General features: G+C 51.0%; 2 protein-coding genes and 1 long non-coding RNA gene across 3 annotated transcripts; 2 read left to right on the plus strand and 1 right to left on the minus strand.

Moving 5' to 3' along the window:
- Positions 1-1,004: 1,004 nt before the first annotated feature.
- LOC108962659 (uncharacterized) lies at positions 1,005-3,571 on the minus strand. The gene is made up of 2 exons (XR_001991340.3): positions 2,959-3,571; positions 1,005-2,524 (listed from the first exon to the last, which is right to left on the minus strand). It is a non-coding gene; the product is annotated as an uncharacterized LOC108962659 (long non-coding RNA).
- Positions 3,572-4,287: 716 nt separating this feature from the next.
- NOTUM (notum, palmitoleoyl-protein carboxylesterase) lies at positions 4,288-10,993 on the plus strand. The gene is made up of 11 exons (XM_050981402.1): positions 4,288-4,613; positions 4,865-4,917; positions 5,069-5,164; positions 5,716-5,776; positions 6,678-6,736; positions 7,722-7,824; positions 8,535-8,726; positions 9,060-9,160; positions 9,258-9,405; positions 9,656-9,703; positions 9,806-10,993. Exons 1-11 carry the CDS (start codon positions 4,303-4,305, stop codon positions 10,110-10,112), a joined length of 1,479 nt encoding a protein of 492 aa, XP_050837359.1. The 5' UTR covers positions 4,288-4,302; the 3' UTR covers positions 10,113-10,993.
- Positions 10,994-11,179: 186 nt separating this feature from the next.
- MYADML2 (myeloid associated differentiation marker like 2) lies at positions 11,180-17,466 on the plus strand. Its single transcript, XM_018918824.3, has one exon. The coding sequence runs from the start codon at positions 14,020-14,022 to the stop codon at positions 14,923-14,925; it is 906 nt and encodes a 301-aa protein (XP_018774369.1). The 5' UTR covers positions 11,180-14,019; the 3' UTR covers positions 14,926-17,466.
- Positions 17,467-18,412: the final 946 nt, after the last annotated feature.

An 18,412-nucleotide genomic window follows, 5' to 3' on the forward strand; every position in this document is an offset into this window, starting at 1 on the left:
TTTATAGAGCTACAGTATTCAGGATATATATATTTCTACCTTTTCAATTGCCTTGTGCTGTAAATATACATGAAGAGGTGTGATCACTTAAGGGAAAGATTTTCTCAAAGCTGACACACTTGTCTAAAAAAAGGTGCAACAAATATCTGATATTCAAGTACTTCTTAGTCTTTAAAATAGGGAGAGATCCAAAGCTCTGCAACTATCTCACACATAATGAAGATATCCCATTCTTCCACTAATTAATACTTTTGCTGAAGACAAAGCAGCAATTTAAATGACTTTGTTAACTGCAGTGACTATCCCCCTGCTAAGGCAGAGCAGCCATTCCAATCTGAAAGATGCACTTTGGGTTTCATGGCCCAAAACACTGGTCTCATTTCTGGATGGGTGTAGATCCTACTTGATGTCTGAAGCAAGAAGCTGTTTCATCTTTTGCACCTTTTTTGCATCTGGAAGTGACATATCCCTTAAAGAAACGTTGCTCCTGTCAAAAAGACACCAATGTAATTGGAGCTGAATGTTTCCAAGTTGTGGGATTAGAGGTGATTGTGGTTATTAATAGCATGTCATAATCATAAAGTTGCATGGAGGAGAAGGGCCACATTTCATACCCAGAACCACTTATAATCTCAAATATTTATCTAAAATTAGAAGCATTCAGGAGAAATGGCGGTGGTGATTGCAACCTGGAGTCCATTAAAGTGCCACAAAGAAAGAGGACCTCATTTGGGAATGGCTGAAAACACCCTTATATCTGATTTCTGCCACTGTCAGACTGGAGGATGCCTGCAAATCTACCAGGTGAGCCCAAGCGACACATCCTCCAAAAATTTGTCTTAAATTGCATTTTTTTGGTAATTAGAGTAAACACACTGCACATTGACTTTCCCTAATCCCCACTTTTCAGGCAGCTGGTGCTTTACATTCAATACATAGCCCTGGCAGTGTTTGCATCTGCATTGTCACACGCATACAGGGAATAACACATATTTGCTTCTTCATAAAGTAGCAAAACCTCACCTTTTATTTTTTATTTCTTCTTTCAAAATGAATAGGAAATTAGCTGTGAACATCTAGAAATAGTAGTAATGAGCTCCAAAACATGATGCAGGACAAGATGCTTATCACTGTAACAATAATTCTGGTGTGTTTCAAGAGATGGTTCCTACCAGAGCATCACCCAGCACACCACATCACATCACATCACAATGTTCCCAGGATTTAAGGGGGCTCTACTGCTCTCCTGGAGTTCTTTGCAACCCCTGGCCTCAGGGTCAGGAGGCAGCAGTAGCATGACTGAGAGAAAGCAGGATTCTGTTGGTGAGTAGTGCTGTAGGGAGTAATTTACACACAACACAAGACCCAAGCAATGAGCCAGGGAGCTTGGTCTGAGCCAGGGCTGCGGTGTGGCTGCCTTAGTCCTGGCAGGGTATGATGGAATTCATAAGCTTTGGTACAGCATAGTCCAATACACTGAACATACAGGGACATATCTCAGGACATAGTGGAACACATTATGCAGGACATTTCACTTTCAAGGGTATTAAATTAAAAGAATACCTCCCATAACATTATTCTCAATTATTAAAAATCTGCTTGCCTCCTATGCACTTTACTCCTACCAATAAAGATGCCAGATCTCCATTGTCTGGAGCAGGACTCCAATTCTTTCAGCTTTCTCTGGGCTTCTTTTTGTACTGAGGCCAATCTATTCAATGTAGGGAGGCTCTTATCAAAAGATTACAACTCAGTGAACCTCTCATTCTGAACTATTATAAAATTACCAAAAATCTGTGACACTTTGATGTTCAATCAAGTTCAGTATGTCAAGGAGTTGAACGGTACCAGATTTAAGTGTTTAGGGATCAGAAAGGCTGTTACACCAGACCTACAGACTTACACTCTTCCTCAGAGCCCCTTTCTCAGCCATGAAAAGTAATACAACATTTTCCTGAGCTTTGGAAGGACAGCAGGAGTGCTCTGAACGAACTCTCCCCTGAGTGACCTGAATCAGAGGTCAGAAAGCTGAAGAGGGCTCAGTAAAGCCAAGCCACACAAAATCTGAATTCCTTCACTTCACTTCTCAGGACAAAGATCTGCAACTTTAACACGCATTCCTGTCTGCCATAAGATGCCTCCCTGGTGCATCATAATCAGTCACCCCTCAATACACCAGATGGTTACCAAGCAAGGCATTACAAAGTGCAGGAACTCAGCCCTCCATGGAGAGAAAGAGCAGGGACACCAGGAGGAATGCAAGCCTGGCAACGGGAGGCACAGCAGCTTTACAGTGAAGGATGCAGCTCAGCAGTCTCACCCCTTCTGGTTCTGTGCTGTACCTAGTGGACTGCGAGGTGCCAAAGTTGTTTATGCCATCTTTTCCAGGGATCCTGGAGCACTCCGAGGACTCACTGCTTCAGAATGTGCACGAACTGACCAGGTTCCAGATAAAGCTCTGTTCTGGCTGACTGACAAGGTCTTCATCCTGCCGTAACTAGCCTCAGTGATCCATTGCTTGGACCTGGCAGGGACAGTGAGGAAGGGAGGGTTAGGCCAGAGTAGAGAAAGATACAACGATGCAGGAATGCTGTGCTGGGACCAAAAACGTCAAGGGTGAATGTAGTGCACAGAGGAGGTGCACAGTCAATTGAGTAGCTTTTCTAGTCTTTAAAGATACTGTTGTCAGTATTAGCACTTAAACATTTGGAAGTAAAAGTCTGAGTGACACCAGAGCAAGAACTGAGAGTACATAAGAATAACTGAAAGATAAAAAAACCAACGTAGCAAGCAAACCAAAACCACATGCTACGTGTGTAGAAAACATAGAGCTGAGCCTACATTCAGAAAGTCCAAACACAGTAAGGTAAAAAATGTAGTTGCAGCAGTTGGACAGCCCTAATTCCAGCTTCACAAAAAACCCTTCCATGTGCTATTTTAAGATTATACTATTTTCACCTTTTCTGATCCCAGATAGATTATATTTCCCAGTAAAGACAATCCTCCTGTTCGTTTCTGGAGGGCTGGTGAGGAGCGTATTATTCAAAGCGTAGTGTTTTCTCTGGTTTTCCTCGGTGTTTAACTCCGAGGTCTGCAATAAGGCCATTTCCAGGGAATTCCCCCTCTCCCAGATGACCAGCACTCTGTTGACAACACGGCTTTTTCTCCAGGATTTTTCTTGAGATTCCTGGAAACGTCAGGGCCCCGGGGGAGAGCAGCCGGCGGTAAACCTCGGGAGCTGCGGGGAGCAACAGTGCGCAGCCTCTGCGGCGCGGAGATTCCGACCCCCGGGCAACGGTGGCGGCGGCCGGGGGCTGCAGGGGGCCGGAACCGCCGCCTCCGGCCTGCCGTGGCTCCGGCGCGCCCGGGGCCTCCGCGTCCCCTCCTGTTCCCGGCAGTAGCATCCTCCGGCCGGGGGCGACCCGCCGCCGGCCCCAGTCACCCGCGGAAGCTAAGCAGACCGAACGCCGATGCCTGGGACCAAAAGGCCGCTTCCCGCTGCCCTGCGGGAGCCGGGGCCAGGCCGGAGCGCGGCATCGCGGGCCGGAGTGCGGGATCCCGCGCAGGAGCGACCCGGGGGCGCGGGGCTGAGCTCTGCCGGTGGAGCGGCGGCGGCACGTCCCGGGGCGGGGCGGGCAGTGCCGCCGACGCGAAGCCGGGGAGGAGCTGCCGTCGGGGCTCTGGGGGGAGAGGGGCGGGTCGGGGGGCGCGGCGCGGGCCTGGGGCGCCGCCACGGGGGCTGCCACGTGCGGGGTCTCGCGCTCGGGCGGCCCGGCCGCCCCCCCGGCTCCGCAGAGAGGCCGCCCCGGGCCCCCGCCGCCCTGCGGGCGAGGCTGTCGGGCGCCGCCGCCACCGCCGCGGCCCCGGCGCCGGCAGGGGCGGCGATGGCGTCGCCGTCGAGCGCGGGGCGCACCCCGACGGAGCGGCCCACCGTGCCGGTGCGGCGCGGCGCGGCTCAGACCCCCCGCTCCCTCCGCCTCGCTCCGAGGGGGCGGAGGGCAGGGCAGGGCGGGGGCTGGCCGGCTGCTGCCCCACGCGGCGCCCGGGCTGGCGGCGCCCCCGGCGCGCTCCCCGCGCACTCCGTGCCCCTCTGTCATGCTCGCCGCCTGGGAGCGGGCGGCGGGCTCCTGTGCCGGCAGCCGCGCCGCCGAGCCCGCGCCGCCGGCGCTGCCCTCTTCGCCCACCGCCGCCGACCCCCGTCCCCGCGGGTGGCGCGGCGGGGCGCGGCGGAGCGCGGGCGGCGCTGCCCGCCGCCGGGGACTGGCTGCTGCCGCGGCGAACGGCGGGTGGCGGCGGGCGGCGATGGGCACGGCAGCGGTGCACCTCCTGCTGCTGCTGGGGCTGCTGCACGCCGGGCCCGGCGGCGAGGGCAGGAAGGGCTGGCGGCGGCGAGGCCCGGCGGTCCGCGAGCGCGGCGAGACGGCGGCGGCGGCAGCCGAGAGTTTCCCGCTGGACTTCACCGCCGTGGAGGGCAACATGGACAGCTTCATGGCGCAGGTCAAGAGCCTGGCGCAGTCGCTGTACCCCTGCTCGGCCCAGGCACTGCCGCACGACCTGCGCCTGCACCTCCTGCACAACGCCTCGGTCACCTGCAACGACGGCAGCCCGGCCGGGTGAGTCCCCGCGCCGCGCCGCGCCGGCCCCTCCGGGCGCCCCGGGGCTGCCCCGCGCGGCCGCCGCCGCTCCCCGCGGCCCCGGCCCCGAGGGCTGCGGCGCCACCGCGCGGCGGCGCGCGGCACCGGCGGCGACAGGTGCAGCGAGCGCCTCCCGGGCGGCGGCTCCGGTGCCCCGGCCCGACCGGCATCAGAGCGTCGCGGCCGGGCCCGGCACCCGCTGAGGCGCTGCCCTTTTTCTGTGCCCGCAGCTACTACCTGAAGGAGTCCAAAGGCAGTCGGCGGTGGCTGCTGTTCCTGGAAGGTGAGCGCCGGCGCCCCCGAGTTCCGCAACGGCGGCCACGAGCGGGGCGGCGACCCGAGGCTGCCCTCGGTGCCCCGGTCCCCGAGGGCCGCCGTCCCTCGCCCGCGAGCCCCCTGCCCTGCAGGGCGGCTGACCCCTGTCTCCTCGCCAGGAGGGTGGTACTGCTTCAACAGGGAGAACTGCGACACCCGCTACGACACCATGCGGCGGCTGATGAGCTCCCGGGAGTGGCCCGCGACCCGCGTGGGTGAGTCGCCCCCTCCATCCCGTGGGGCAGCCCCGAGGGACTGGGACCGGGCTGCGGCAGCGCCCGCCGTCACCACCATCACGGAAGGTGCCCGGCTGCTGCCCCGTGATGAGCCCGTGCCGCGGGCGTGGGCGGGCTTTGGGTGCGCAGGTACCGCCGGTAATGAGTGCTGCTCTCTTCGCTCTCTTCTCGTGCTGCAGCCTCCTGGGTACCCAAACCTCCGTCACTCACACAGATCGTCTAACTGAGTGTATTGGAATTTACCTGCTAGGATTTTTCTTTTGGGGAGGTGCTTAAATAGGCATCACAGGTCTTTTCTGTGCTACAAGAAGCTTCTAGACGGGCTTCATCTGTAGCATGAATCAAATTCTGAATGTCAAATCCGCCTAAGGGCAAATTTAGAAATGTTCCTGCCACTTCCCTTGCCAATGTTTTTCATCATGGATGTTTGTTTTCTGTGTGGTCAGAGGTCTTGCATGAGGCTCCTATGATTCCTCTGAAATCACAGACTGTCATCTGTATGTTTTTTGTTTCTTTGTGCCCATCTGCAGGAACTGGGATCCTGTCCTCTCAGCCAGAAGAAAATCCCCACTGGTGGAATGCAAACATGGTGTAAGGAGGGACAACGGAGGGAATTAGCTTTATACTTAAACAGCATCTCCTGCCTTTTAGGCTAGCAAGAGTGCTGCAGAGATAGATTAAGACTAATACTTGGAAAAGGAAATTGTGTGATTCCTCATTTGCTGCAGTTCAGCTCTCTAACACTTTAGGGCTGACAAGGTTGAGAAACTCAAGTTCAATCTCCTTGGAGTTGTAGGGTAATCTAATGAAGAAAAACTGGGGATAACTTAGAGAGCCCTCTAAAACAGCTGCAGTGATGAATCCATCATGAGTGCTGAACTGATAGTGTGTTACACATCTGACAATTTGAGAAGAATGTGGAGCAGCTCTCCTAGTTCAAAGAAGAGAAGTGAGAGACACCAGTATATATATATATATATATATATATATATATATATATATCTATACAGAAGGGATGTTAATTTGTCTTCTGCAAAACAGAGACATGTGAAGTTAATTCCTGCAAAAACCTCCAGTGTTTGCAGTCAACATTTACACTGCACTGACTAGAGTCTTCTCATTTTTCATGTGAAAAACGGAAGCATAGAGAGTTGCCCTGTGACAGGCCATCCACTGTGTTGGCAGAATAGCTGAGAGCAAAGCCATGCTCCATCGTTGCCTCCACTGAGCTTAGTGATTCAATTAGACTGATAAAAGACATGTTATTTATTGATTTAACTCAGTAAAACTATTAGTGTTCAGGAGAAAATTCAAGAAAATTATGGTTGTCACTTGGTCTGCAGGGAGGTAAGTTGTCAAACTGGACAGAAACTTTTCCCTTTTCTCCTTCCCTTTTCCCCAGGATTTAATTTTCTTCCAGTTGAGTGACCGCATCCTCACCCTGTTGTGCGTGTCAGAGGCACAGCAGGACTCACACAGCCCTCTCTTACAGATTCATCCCATATTGCTCAAGTGATGTTTGGAGCGGTGCCTCTTCCAAGTCTGAGAAAAGTGAGTGTTGCTGATGGGCCGTTGCTGCCCCAGACATCACACATTAAAGGATGTGGCCAGACTTCTGTGAAACCACGCGGACGAGAAACAGGCTTTTTCTTGCTGAAGGGCAGGAAAGAATATCAAGCTACTTCCAGATAAAACATCCTGATCTCTTTAGCTCAGGCTGTTTTGACATAGTTCAGAGCCACTGCTTGAAGAGATGTTACACTAATGCAGTATGCAAGGATTAGAAATCCAGAATTCCTTTTAGATGAATCTCCAGGTTCCAGCACGTAGCAAATTAATTGCTGTAGCTGAGGGACCACGGACTGTTGCATGTAACTTTAGCATGGGTGACCTGAGAGGCAGGACTGGGAATTTAGTGTCAGACTTTTATCAGGAGGATATTTGGCCTTAGGCAGGAGCCACTGTGTGTCAAGCTAAATCTGTCTGCAGGTTTCTTTGGGGAAAAGCATGCAGGCTGTATTGCCATCTGCTGTCATCCCAGCGGTGTCACAGTAAAGGAGGGACCCTTGCACTCCATCCCAGCTCCTTGGCACTGTTCCTGTGGAGCAGTTACACATCAGCAACCGTGGAAGCAGTGTCTTTGTCCATGTAACATCTTGTGAAGCATTGCTTCTCTGAATTGGCTTGATGAACTGGGAAAAAGGGGAAGCAGTAAGTTGGAACTGAGATTCCAGGTGGTAGGAAGGTCTGTGTTTGTTTCTCCAGCACCTTCCTTGTTTTCCAAGTTTACTCATTTCTAAGCATGGTCATAGGAAGGTATTTGTGTAACTGAGTTCATTTGGTTCTCTTTCAGGGCAGCACATTTTGTACAAGGCGGGGGAAGATTTCTTGTTAGGTGTATTTCATATAGGTGGATAAAATTAGCCTGAGTTTAGGTTCCTAATCCCTTTGGGAAGTTCTTAAGCATTTTCAGAGAGGAAATAGAAGTCTGAGCCTGGACAGGAAGCAATTTTTTTGACACTGAGCTGTCTTCCAGATGAATATGCCTTCATGGGAGCACTGATCATACAGGAAGTTATAAAGGAGCTGGTGGGAAAAGGTCTGAGCACTGCGAAAGTATTGCTGCTAGCAGGGAGCAGGTAGGTATCCACAAGATTCTGTTTCGTGAAGACAGGAGATTTCCACAGTAGAAAGCTGTTAAGGGAGGATTTCCAGCAGCTCCTGAAACATTTCTTCTAGGAGAATGTTAGTTAGCTAGTGTAACTGTACTTCTAGGAGTACAGTAACACTAACATAGCAAACCCTGTATCTCTGGTCAGTTTTCTGGTGTCTGCACCAAGAATTCTGGTTCCTGTTGGCCCAAATCATGAGACACATACCTTCTGTGAATTGATTCAGGACACTGAAATAAAAACCAAACTTGCCTCACACAGGAGCTGTGGATCATCCTGTGTTGCAGAAAGTTTTGGTACACTCAGTGTATTACACAGGGGTATAATAGAGAAGTTGCCAAGAGTGAATTTGTCTCACTTCAGATTCTTTTCATTTTTGAGCAGCCAACCCCCTTGGAAATGATAGAGAGCACATGTATTTCCCAGGAAAGGGAGTAACAACTGGACTTTGTTTCTGAGCTACGAGATTATTACTCAGCACTGGCTTTATTTCTGAGTGTTGCAAAGCAAGGAAATAATGTGGTGTCTACCAAGTTTGTGGTGAATGGTTGGGTGTCTCTGCTGTGGCAGATGCAGGTGTTTATAGCATGTCACTGCTGAGGAAGGTGGTGTTCTGCTGGCAAGGTCTGGAACACCCGTCTGCCCCTATGACTGCAGTGCTGATGTTGCTGTTGCAGTGCTGGAGGGACAGGAGTGCTCCTGAACGTGGATCGAGTGGCAGAGCAGCTGGAGGAGATGGGTTACCAAGGGATTCAGGTGCGAGGCTTGGCAGACTCTGGGTGGTTCCTGGATAACAAACAGTACCGCAGGACCGACTGCATCGATACCATAACGTGTGCTCCAACAGAGGCCATCAGGAGAGGAATAAGGTACAGTCAGATGCTCTAGAGTGCACTACTGTGAGTGGTTAGAGTGTGGAAAAGATGTCTCCTTCGCTGTGTTCCTTCGTTTTGATACATAAGGAGTAATTATTGTCTACATCAGTGTTTTTTCAATGATTTTATTGGAAAAGACAATAAAGTCTAAATGTGCGAAAGAACGTGTACAGTTACAGATTCTCTAAAATATGTTGGTGGGACAGTGCTGCCGAGAAAGCTGTTCTATCAGTTGAAATTCTCATCAGAACAGGAACTAGGATATGGAGTGGATGCATTGTTAGGATTGCCCTGTGCCTCCAATTATTTTATTGCTTTGTCTTCTAGATACTGGAATGGCGTTGTTCCCGAACGCTGTAAGCTGCAGTTTAAAGAGGGGGAGGAATGGAATTGCTTTTTTGGATATAAGATTTACCCCACTCTTCGGTGTAAGTACCAAAGGAGATAGATCAAATGGTTTAGGATTCCCTCTGTATTTGTAAGTAACTTGGAGCAATTCCTTTTCCAAACTTTTTGTCTTTCTAGGCCCAGTCTTTGTTGTCCAGTGGCTGTTCGATGAGGCCCAGCTTACTGTAGACAATGTACACCTCACTGGCCAGCCTGTTCAGGAAGGGCAGTGGCTCTACATCCAGAATTTAGGTAGAGAGCTGAGAAACACCTTGAAGGATGTGACGTAAGTGTTTCATTGAGAAAAAAACAGTATTTTTGTTTCTAAGAGACGTTCTTATCTAGTTCTTTGTGTTCTCAGATCTCTGCTGAAAAAGGAGAGTTGTAAATTTAGTAACTATGAGTTCATCTACATCAAGAATCTTGCCTTTTTCATTTTTTTGTAAAATTCTGCTCTTTCCCTAGTCTGGAAGTTTCAATTCAGCAGGACTTACTTTGTCCTTCAATACATAATCCATATTTCTGTTTTCCTTTAGTGCGAGCTTTGCTCCTGCCTGTTTGTCCCACGAGATCATCACACGCAAGTAAGTGCTTGTGCAGATCCTGCAGAGGTGAACAGGGATGGGAATGACCCTGTCCTGGCAGCCTGACCCCTCTGATGTGATCTGTGTGGTTTGTCTTTTCAGTCACTGGACTGACATCCAGGTGAAAGGGACATCATTACCCCGTGCCCTGCACTGTTGGGATCGGAGCCTCCATGAGAGCAACAAAAATGGGAAGGCTCCTCTGAAAGGCTGCCCAATTCACCTGATTGACAGCTGTCCATGGCCTCACTGCAACCCCTCGTGCCCCACAATCAGGGACCAGTTCACAGGGCAGGAGATGAATGTGATCCAGTTCCTCATGCACATGGGTTTTGATGTTCAGAAGATGGCACAGCAGCAGGGCCTGGAGCCGAGCAAACTCCTGGGGATGCTCAGCAGTGGTAACTAGAAAGGTCAGAGGGGCAGAGATTAGATCAGGAGGAGAGAGAGACTCTCAGCCCTTCTCCCAAACTTTCTAATCTTCTTCCTAATGTTCCTGCAGGCAGATGCATGCTCATACCCATGGCACACTCACACCTGTGCACTCACATGCTCCCACACTCTTGCACACTTCCAGTGTGTCAAGAAAAAAAAGAAAAAAGAAACAAACAAAAAAAAAAAAGGCAAGCAGCAATTTCTTGCTTACACTGTTTGGCTGGAACTTGTTCCCTCCCTCCAAACTCCAGGGCTGAGTTTCAGCTGGTCACATCCTCTTCTGTGCTACACAAGGCAATCAGATACAGGGAGTAGCAAAGCCATAAATAGCAGCGATGAGAACCTTCCCCAGATCTGGGACATCTTCCCTTGCCATGAATTTTACATCATAGACTTGTTACAAGTGGTGAAAAAAGCAAGCACTGGATTTCTTCTGTCCAACTAGGAATGAAGGAATGACCTCAGCATGAGGTTAGCATCTTATGCTGAATCACAGTATACAGATCCAGGACACGTGCTAGGGATGGACACTATTGTACTCAATTTATTCATATTATTTTATAAAATGACTTTTTAATTACTTTTTTAAACTAAGCAAGAAATATAAAGGATATTGTAACATATTTTTTTTTAAATAACGAAGAAACCTCTTGCTACTTTGGCAACATGGACATATTTATTTTAATATGTAAAACGCTATTTATAAGGGCTGACCAGAGAACCATACCTATGTCTTTGTAAAGTTGTATATGCTGCTCATTTGGATGGGTTGTCCTGATGGTCACTTGTGCCTGGGAGAGGGCTAAGGGTGGTGTTGATGTTTTGTATTAATTAGATTTCTGTGTTCCCCTTGCAGTGTGCCTTGTCATTGTTTCTCTGATGAAGAGGTTGTAATACAAGGTTAAAGTACAGAGACTTTCACCCAGCACCTGATGTTTGCAGACTTTCAGTGTGATTCCCCAGGTAGTCCAGGGCATTGGACTGTAAGGTGGAGGGAGATCTGGCTTTGAGGCCTCTCTTCCAGTGAGGGAAATGTTTGATCCAAGCATCAGAAGCATTTGGAGCAGAAAGAGCAGAGAACACAAGACAAGCACCAACATATTTCTCTTCTAATAATTTGGGAACACACCCACCACAGCAGGGAGAATCCCCTTTGATGGCAGTGGGAGGAGAACAAGGGAGGGATGGAGAATGCAGGGCTGAGGCTGGAGAGGAGCCGTTCCTGGGCTGGAAGCAATGGGGGCTGGAGCAGAGCCTCACCCTGCAGGGCAGGGTGGGGGTGAGGGAGCCCTGCCCCAGCAGCAGCTGCACGGCTTCTGCCTTGCCTGTGTGTGCCTGCACTGCTGTGCATGGCTGCAGCTCCACCCGTGTGTGCCTGCACTGCTGTGCATGGCTGCAGCTCCACCCGTGTGTGCCTGCACTGCTGTGCATGGCTGCACCTGTGTGTGCCTGCACTGCTGTGCACGGCTGCAGCTCCACCTGTGTGTGCCTGCACTGCTGTGAGTGGCTACGCAGCATGTCAGCCATAGAGACTTTGGGCCTGACTTGAGAAAAATTTCCTGTCCTTTCAGACCTTGCCAGGTTAGAACAGTGGTGCTGAGTGTGAGATCTCTTGTTTTGGGTAAGTAAACCCAAAAAATGAACCAAACTGTAGCCCTTTGGTTCCTCTTCTTGGACTTCAGGAAAAGTCTGGCAGGACCACACACAGATCACCACAATCAGCTGTCCTGCTGTGCAGAATGGGATTAACACAGACTGAAGATAAAGAAAAACTAAAAAGAAAATGGTTTGTGCTCCCGGTGAGACTGAAAAGCAGGAAAACACCAATGGAGTTTGCCTGCGATCAGTCTGGAGATTACTGATATCCTTTGTGTTTTAATGACTTGGGTATAAAAGAAGAATGTCCTGACTACGTTTTTCATCTGTTATCTGCTGTGCAGAAGCCAGATGGGGCAAAGACTGGGCAAAAGGGCAGGACTGGAAGAATTCAGTGCCATGTGTTTGTATTCTGTGATCTTTTGACTAGATCAGGTTCTTTATTTCTGAGGGGAAAGTGGCCGTGCTCTGTGAGGTGCACTGCCCCACCAGTGTGAGTTCTGATTTCGGGGACCTTTGCCCTCTGCCAGCACCGACTCTGCTGCTGAGGGCTCTCCAGAGGGCTCCACTTCCCATGGGAAGCAGAAGCTGAGCAGCAGGAGCAGCTCTGCCCTGAGCCCTGATGTCACTGACGTGTCCTCAGGTGGGCCATGGAGTGTCCCTGTGCCCGGGCAGAGGGAGGGGATGCACCTGGAAGTGCCATAGGGCAGAAAGTGCCCCCCTGCCAAAGAGGCCTGGAAAACTGCTAGAGATGAAGGATTAATAGACAGTCAGGTAGGGCAAGATTTCGAGGGTGAGGATGACACCCTCTTCACCTGAAGTTCCTCAGCTCTCCTGCTGCATTTCCTGGTTATTGTGATGTTAATTGTGCAACTTCCACCCCAAAGGAATGCAGGCTTCGGTACTTTTAGCACCAGAGGCCTCTCAAAGGAAAATGGAAGGGACTTGAATGAAAGAGATATTGAGGTTACAAGATGGTGACAAGGCTGAAGGTAGGCACATTTTATCATTACAACCAAAAATATGTACTGTTCTCATGTGAGCCATTCCAGCAGGGAAGTTTTGCTGTTTCCATACTGGGATGAGTACTTCAGGTGAGGAGTCAGCAATGCTGCTGTGAGGTAAGGGAGGAATTTTTCTGCTATGTTGTCGTGAAAACAGTCACATATTCCCATTCTGAAATTGCATCAGAAATTTTGTGTGGGGCTTTTAGAGATATAATTAAGAGACTTCTGGGTAGAGATGAAGTGCGGGAGGCACTGTATACCAGGAGTGGTTCATTGTGAAAGCTTTGATCTCACAGGAGGGAGACTTTGACACTATTTATGAAAATCTGTGTTCCAAAACAGTGCTAAGAATATCAAAGCAATTTTTTTTAAACAGCTGTATTCAGTTACTGCATTCAGAGATACAAGAGAAACCGATTTCCACATAAAGCAAAAGAGAGACAGGGAAGAGTTTAAGGAAATGTTGAGGATGGGTGCTTGTCAACCTCCACAGCCACAAGCAGTAACACAAAGCACAGCAGGTAAATCTACCACTGCTCCAGATCAACTGTAGCAAAGTGAGTCAGCTTTTATTCAGCCTCTGGCCTAAATCCCTTATTTTATGGGGCTTGTGCTGCCTTTGGGCTTGTGCCCCCACTCAGGGGCTCTTGGGTCTGCAGGACTGAGCTCTGGTTCCTGTGGCAGGGCTGGATCACAGCCCCCTGCCACAGCCAGAGCCTCCCCTCAGCGTGGGGGGCTGCATTCCAGTGACCCCAGAGCTTCTAGAAGAACAGCAGAAGGAAAATCAAGAGCCTTTGATGGAGCTCGCAGCTTCAGTGTTAAATAACACCCGCTCCCAACAGCTGAGTGGGGGCAGGACTCATTCCAGAACTATTAATAAAGCCCCTATTTATACCCCAGGTTCCTGTGAACGGTGCAGCAGAAATCTACAGCTGCGGAGCTAAAATGGAATAAATGTCAGCCTCCGGGGAAAAGTATCATCCCCTGGGAAAGGAGAAAGCCGAAGAACAGCCCTGGGGCAGGTTTCAGAGCCGAGGAAGCAGAGGGTGAGCGGCAGCACCCTGAGCTTGCAGGCAGTGGGCAGAGCCAGCCCTCGGCTCCCTGCAGCCGCAGGTCTGTGCAGAGCTGCCAGAGATGCAGCGTCAGAGGCGGCTCCCGCTGCTGCCAGAGGGACCGGCAGGGCTCGAGCCGAGCCGGAGCCAGGTGTGACCCAGGCAAAGAGGCAGAAAGGACCTTTGGAGAGGCTCGGAGTGCCTTGTCTGCTGGACCGGCAGGACGATGGAGAGCACGGGAGGGCCGTATCTGAACACAGCCGCTGTGACCTCCCCGGTGGGAATAGCTCGGCTGCTGCAGATGACCTTCGGATGCGCCACCTTCAGCCTGGTTGCTCACCAAGGGGGGTTCAGTGCCGCCTACGGCACCTTCTGCATGTTTGTCTGGACCTTCTGCTTCGCCGTCACCGTGTTCATCATCGCCTGCGAGTTCACACGCCTGCACAGCTGCCTGAGCCTCTCCTGGGGAAACTTCACGGCCGCTTTTGCCATGCTGGCCACGCTCATGTCCATCACGGCAGCGGTGATCTACCCGCTCTACTTCGTGCAGGTGGGCTGTTACCCCATCGGCTGCCAGGTCCGGGATTTCCGCATCGCCGCCAGCGTCTTCGCGGGCCTCCTGTTCGTCACCTACGCCGCCGAGGTGTTCTTGACCCGGGCCAAACCGGGACAGGTCACCAGCTACATGGCCACCGTCTCTGGCCTCTTGAAAATCGTCCAGGCCTTTGTGGCCTGCATCATCTTTGGGGCGCTGGTGAACGACAGCCAGTACGGTAAATACGTGGCGACGCAGTGGTGTGTGGCTGTCTACAGCTTTTGCTTTGTGGTGACAGTGGTGGTGGTAGCCTTCAGTGTCACAGGTAAGACTGCCTTGCTGTGGTTCCCTTTTGAGCGTTCTGTGGTCATCTACACCTTTGGGGCAGTGCTGCTCTACGCGAGCGCTGCGGTCATCTGGCCAGTGTTCTGCTTTGACAGCAAGTACGGCTCCCCACGACGCCCCGGCCTCTGTGCCAAGGGAAAGTGCCCCTGGGACAGCCAGCTGGTGATTGCCATCTTCACCTATGTCAACCTGCTGCTCTATGTCTTGGACCTGGCGTACTCCCAGCGCATCCGCTTTGTCTCACACATCTGAACCGTGGGCCGGCCTCTGTGGAGGTTGTGTGTGAATCCCTGCAGGTGCAGAGGGACGGGGCCAGGGGCACAGAGGTGCTGGGCAGGCATGCACACACCACCATCGGCCAAACTTCAAGTGAGGACTGACTACACTAAGGAATTAATGACCTGGAGCAGGTGGGCTGCAGCTGACACAGCCAGCCCAACTCCCCCATGGTTCTGCCTCACCTGCCAGGGGCCAGCACGAAAGAATGGCACAGCTCCACATGCATCTGCAGACAGCAGGAGTGCTTGTAGCCACAGCAGTGGGGCTGCAGGCTACCAGGTTACTGAGCCAAACATTAGGAAAGACATCAAAGATTTTGAAACTGTTAAACCAGCGCCTAATGGTAACCAAGTGACTGCTCAGGAAGTGGAAAAGATAAAAGCTGCATGAAGGAACTCCAGTTCAGGAGATGAAAATCAGTCCCTCGGAGTTTGGGTTAGTTTGGACTGTGTTGGGAGATGTGGAATGCTGCAAGTGTGGGCAGTTCCAGTCTGGGTGTTTCTGAGAAGAGCATCATAGCCATAAAGTATTTTGAAGGTTGCCAGTCTTTTCCCTTCCTCTCCTTTGCTGTCTAGCACAGAAAAGGAATATCCTCAAGTGCACACTTTGGAGGAGGCCTATTTAATGTAATACTCCTATTTAGCAAACACTGAGTCACTACAGAAATGGAAATTTGTAAAGTTGAGGCTCTACTGCTGAGATTCAGGATGCAGAGGAGAGCCAGCCTACAAAGTGACCGAGTGTGACCTTGGCACGTGCTCTGTCTTGATCCATGGGCCACCATTTCTTTACACTGGGGTCAAGGGTTTTTTTCTGGAGGCTTGAAGATAAATTCTGGGGCATGGCAAAGGGGAGGCAGAGACTGACTGATCTCATAGTGCTGCACAAGAGACCCAGCCGGGCGGGGAGGGGGCACGGAGAGGACGGGACATGACAGAACTTGTGCATGGTGCCCCGGAGCAGCTCAGGATTCCTGAGCACTCTGCATCACTGGGGAGCCCAATTTCCCAGACCCACCCCTGACAAAACACCCACTTTAAAGTTCCACACTTCTCAGCTCAGATTTCAGGCCCCACAGGAATCTTCATTTGTTGCAGGGAGAAGCCAGAGTGTCCAAGTGCTTGTGCGGCACATGCAGATTTGAGTGCTTTGATTAAAATCTCCAGTAGCTGCCTGTCAGAAGCAAGATTTATTTTTTAACCAAAACAAAATAAAGGTGAATGGCAGATGTACACTTATATCTCCTGAGATCTGTGTGCTGTCATCCTCCTCTCCACACTCATTGCAGCAGACACAGCCTTTCCTTCGTGAAGGCAGAGCTCACTTCATTCTGGTGTACAAAGCCTGAGCACAGACCCAGAAAACAACAGACACAACACAGCAAGACCTCTGAGGGGATCCTTTGCAGCAGAATGACTCAGGAATAAGGAAGCAAACTTACTTTTAATCACTGCTTTGTGTGGGGTTTGAAGAGCAAAGGGAAAACTTGTTGGGACAGACGATGTTGAATAATTCTGAGCAAGGACCAGCCCTTCGCAGGGGGAGCATCAGCCAGGACATGGGACAAGAATTGGGATCCAGCACAGAGGAACAGCCTGCCAAGAGGGTTTTCTCTTCTGTGAGTGCCAGTGAAGGGCAGGAAATCTGGAAGATGTGGTCCAAGAGGAGGCTGGCAGGGCAAGACCCCTGGTCTTGGCAAGGAAAGGCTGGCAAGGCAATCTGCTATAGATATAAACCAGGAGCTTTATTTCTTGACACCCAAACAAATTATGAGTTGTTCAAGAACAAAATGCTAACTTGGGAAGGGAAATCCACTTGTGTTGGAGGGGTCAATTTACAAGAGCCACTGCATACAAAGGGACCTTGAACATTAGTGATGTATTCCTGTTAAACCCATCAATATGGACAAATTAAGTTGTGTAACACTTGAAAATTACTTTTATTTTTGGTTGTTGTTATTTCAGATCACTAAAAAACCAAACAGGTGCCTGTGAAGGACCATGGCCTTTGTTATAAAACCCAACCCAGTGGGCCCAGGAACACTGCTTGAGGAAAGCCCCAACCTGGTCTGGCTCTGGGGGGCTGGGAGGGAGCCAGCCCCTTGCTGGGAGGCAAGAGCCCAGGCAGGGGGTGCCTGTCCCCAGCGATGGCACCAGCAGGGCTCAGGCAGCAGCAGCTGCTGGAAAGCTCCTTGGCCGACAGCGTGTGGCTGAGCAGGCACTCCTGGCTTACTGCTGGGAAGATTTTGCACCAAGTAGGAGCAAGAGCAGAAACACGGTAAAACTGACAATGCCATGGGTTGATGGAACTTACACCCAGCCAGGGTCAAAGGGCCAGAGAGGAACTGGTACTTGGGAAACAATGAGGGCAAAATGGAGCATCTTCACAATAAGGGGAAAGAGAATTTAACATGGAAATCATGATCCCACTGACTGGAGGAGTGGAAACACAGGTCATTGCCAAGAACAGTGTGTTCAGATTTAGCTTTCTCATCTGCCAGCCAAAGACTGAGCAAAAAATGTGAACATGGTCAAAATGGCAAAAAAAGATTGTGTGGACAACAATCCTCTCTTTTAGGAGAAAAAAAATAATTAAAAAAAAAAAATCAAAACCTCATGCTTCAGTGGTTAAAACATTCCCCAACCATTGGAAACTATTTTGCCCAAATAGAGATTGCCCAATCCAGAACAGAGAACATCTGATATCTACTCATCAGGATTTACCAACCAGCTCTGTCATGATTCAGTTCTCTGAACCCCCTTCATTTCCAGAGTACATCTCCATTAATTAACAGATGATGATCAAGTAGCTCCCCATGAACCAGGCTGCCCCAGTCACCAACCATTCCCAACCTCTTTTGGTAAACTAAAGTTAGTATTTATGTCTGTTCATTACTTATGGACTGTGGCTGCAGCCAATTTAGACAGCACCCAGAGGGTTTCAGCATGGACAGATTAAATTGGAATTGTTAATGGGTTTGGATTGGGTTTTTCCCTTCTTTTTTGGAAGCCAGGGGTTCGGTACTCATGAAAGATCAGCGTTTAGGAACGTTTAGCAACAGAAAAAGCACTGAGCTTTATTTCTGTCAACGAAGAAGCAAGAAAAAAAAAATAAAACCAGTGAGGTAAGATGATACTTAGGAAAAAAAAATGACCGCCTGCTGCCTGGGTTTTACAGGAACCCCTCACTCCGGCCCGACCTCTCCACAGCCCAGGGCCGCCAGGCTCCGGCGGGGCCGCCCCGGTGTTCGGGGCGCGCCCGGGAGGGCGGCCGGGCTCACGGTGGGGCGGTGCTGGAACCACAACCCCGGCAGCGGCCCGGCCCGCGGGGCCCGGGGGGAGCAGGGCCCGGCCCGGCCCGTGGGGCCCGGGGGAAGCAGGGCGCCGCCTGGCGGCGGGGGCTGCGCGGGGCGGTGCCGCGGGCGGTGAATGATGCAATACCGGGCGCCGGTTGCCCCAAT

This window comes from Serinus canaria, chromosome 18, assembly GCF_022539315.1.
Source record: "Serinus canaria isolate serCan28SL12 chromosome 18, serCan2020, whole genome shotgun sequence".
Taxonomy (NCBI): domain Eukaryota; kingdom Metazoa; phylum Chordata; class Aves; order Passeriformes; family Fringillidae; genus Serinus; species Serinus canaria.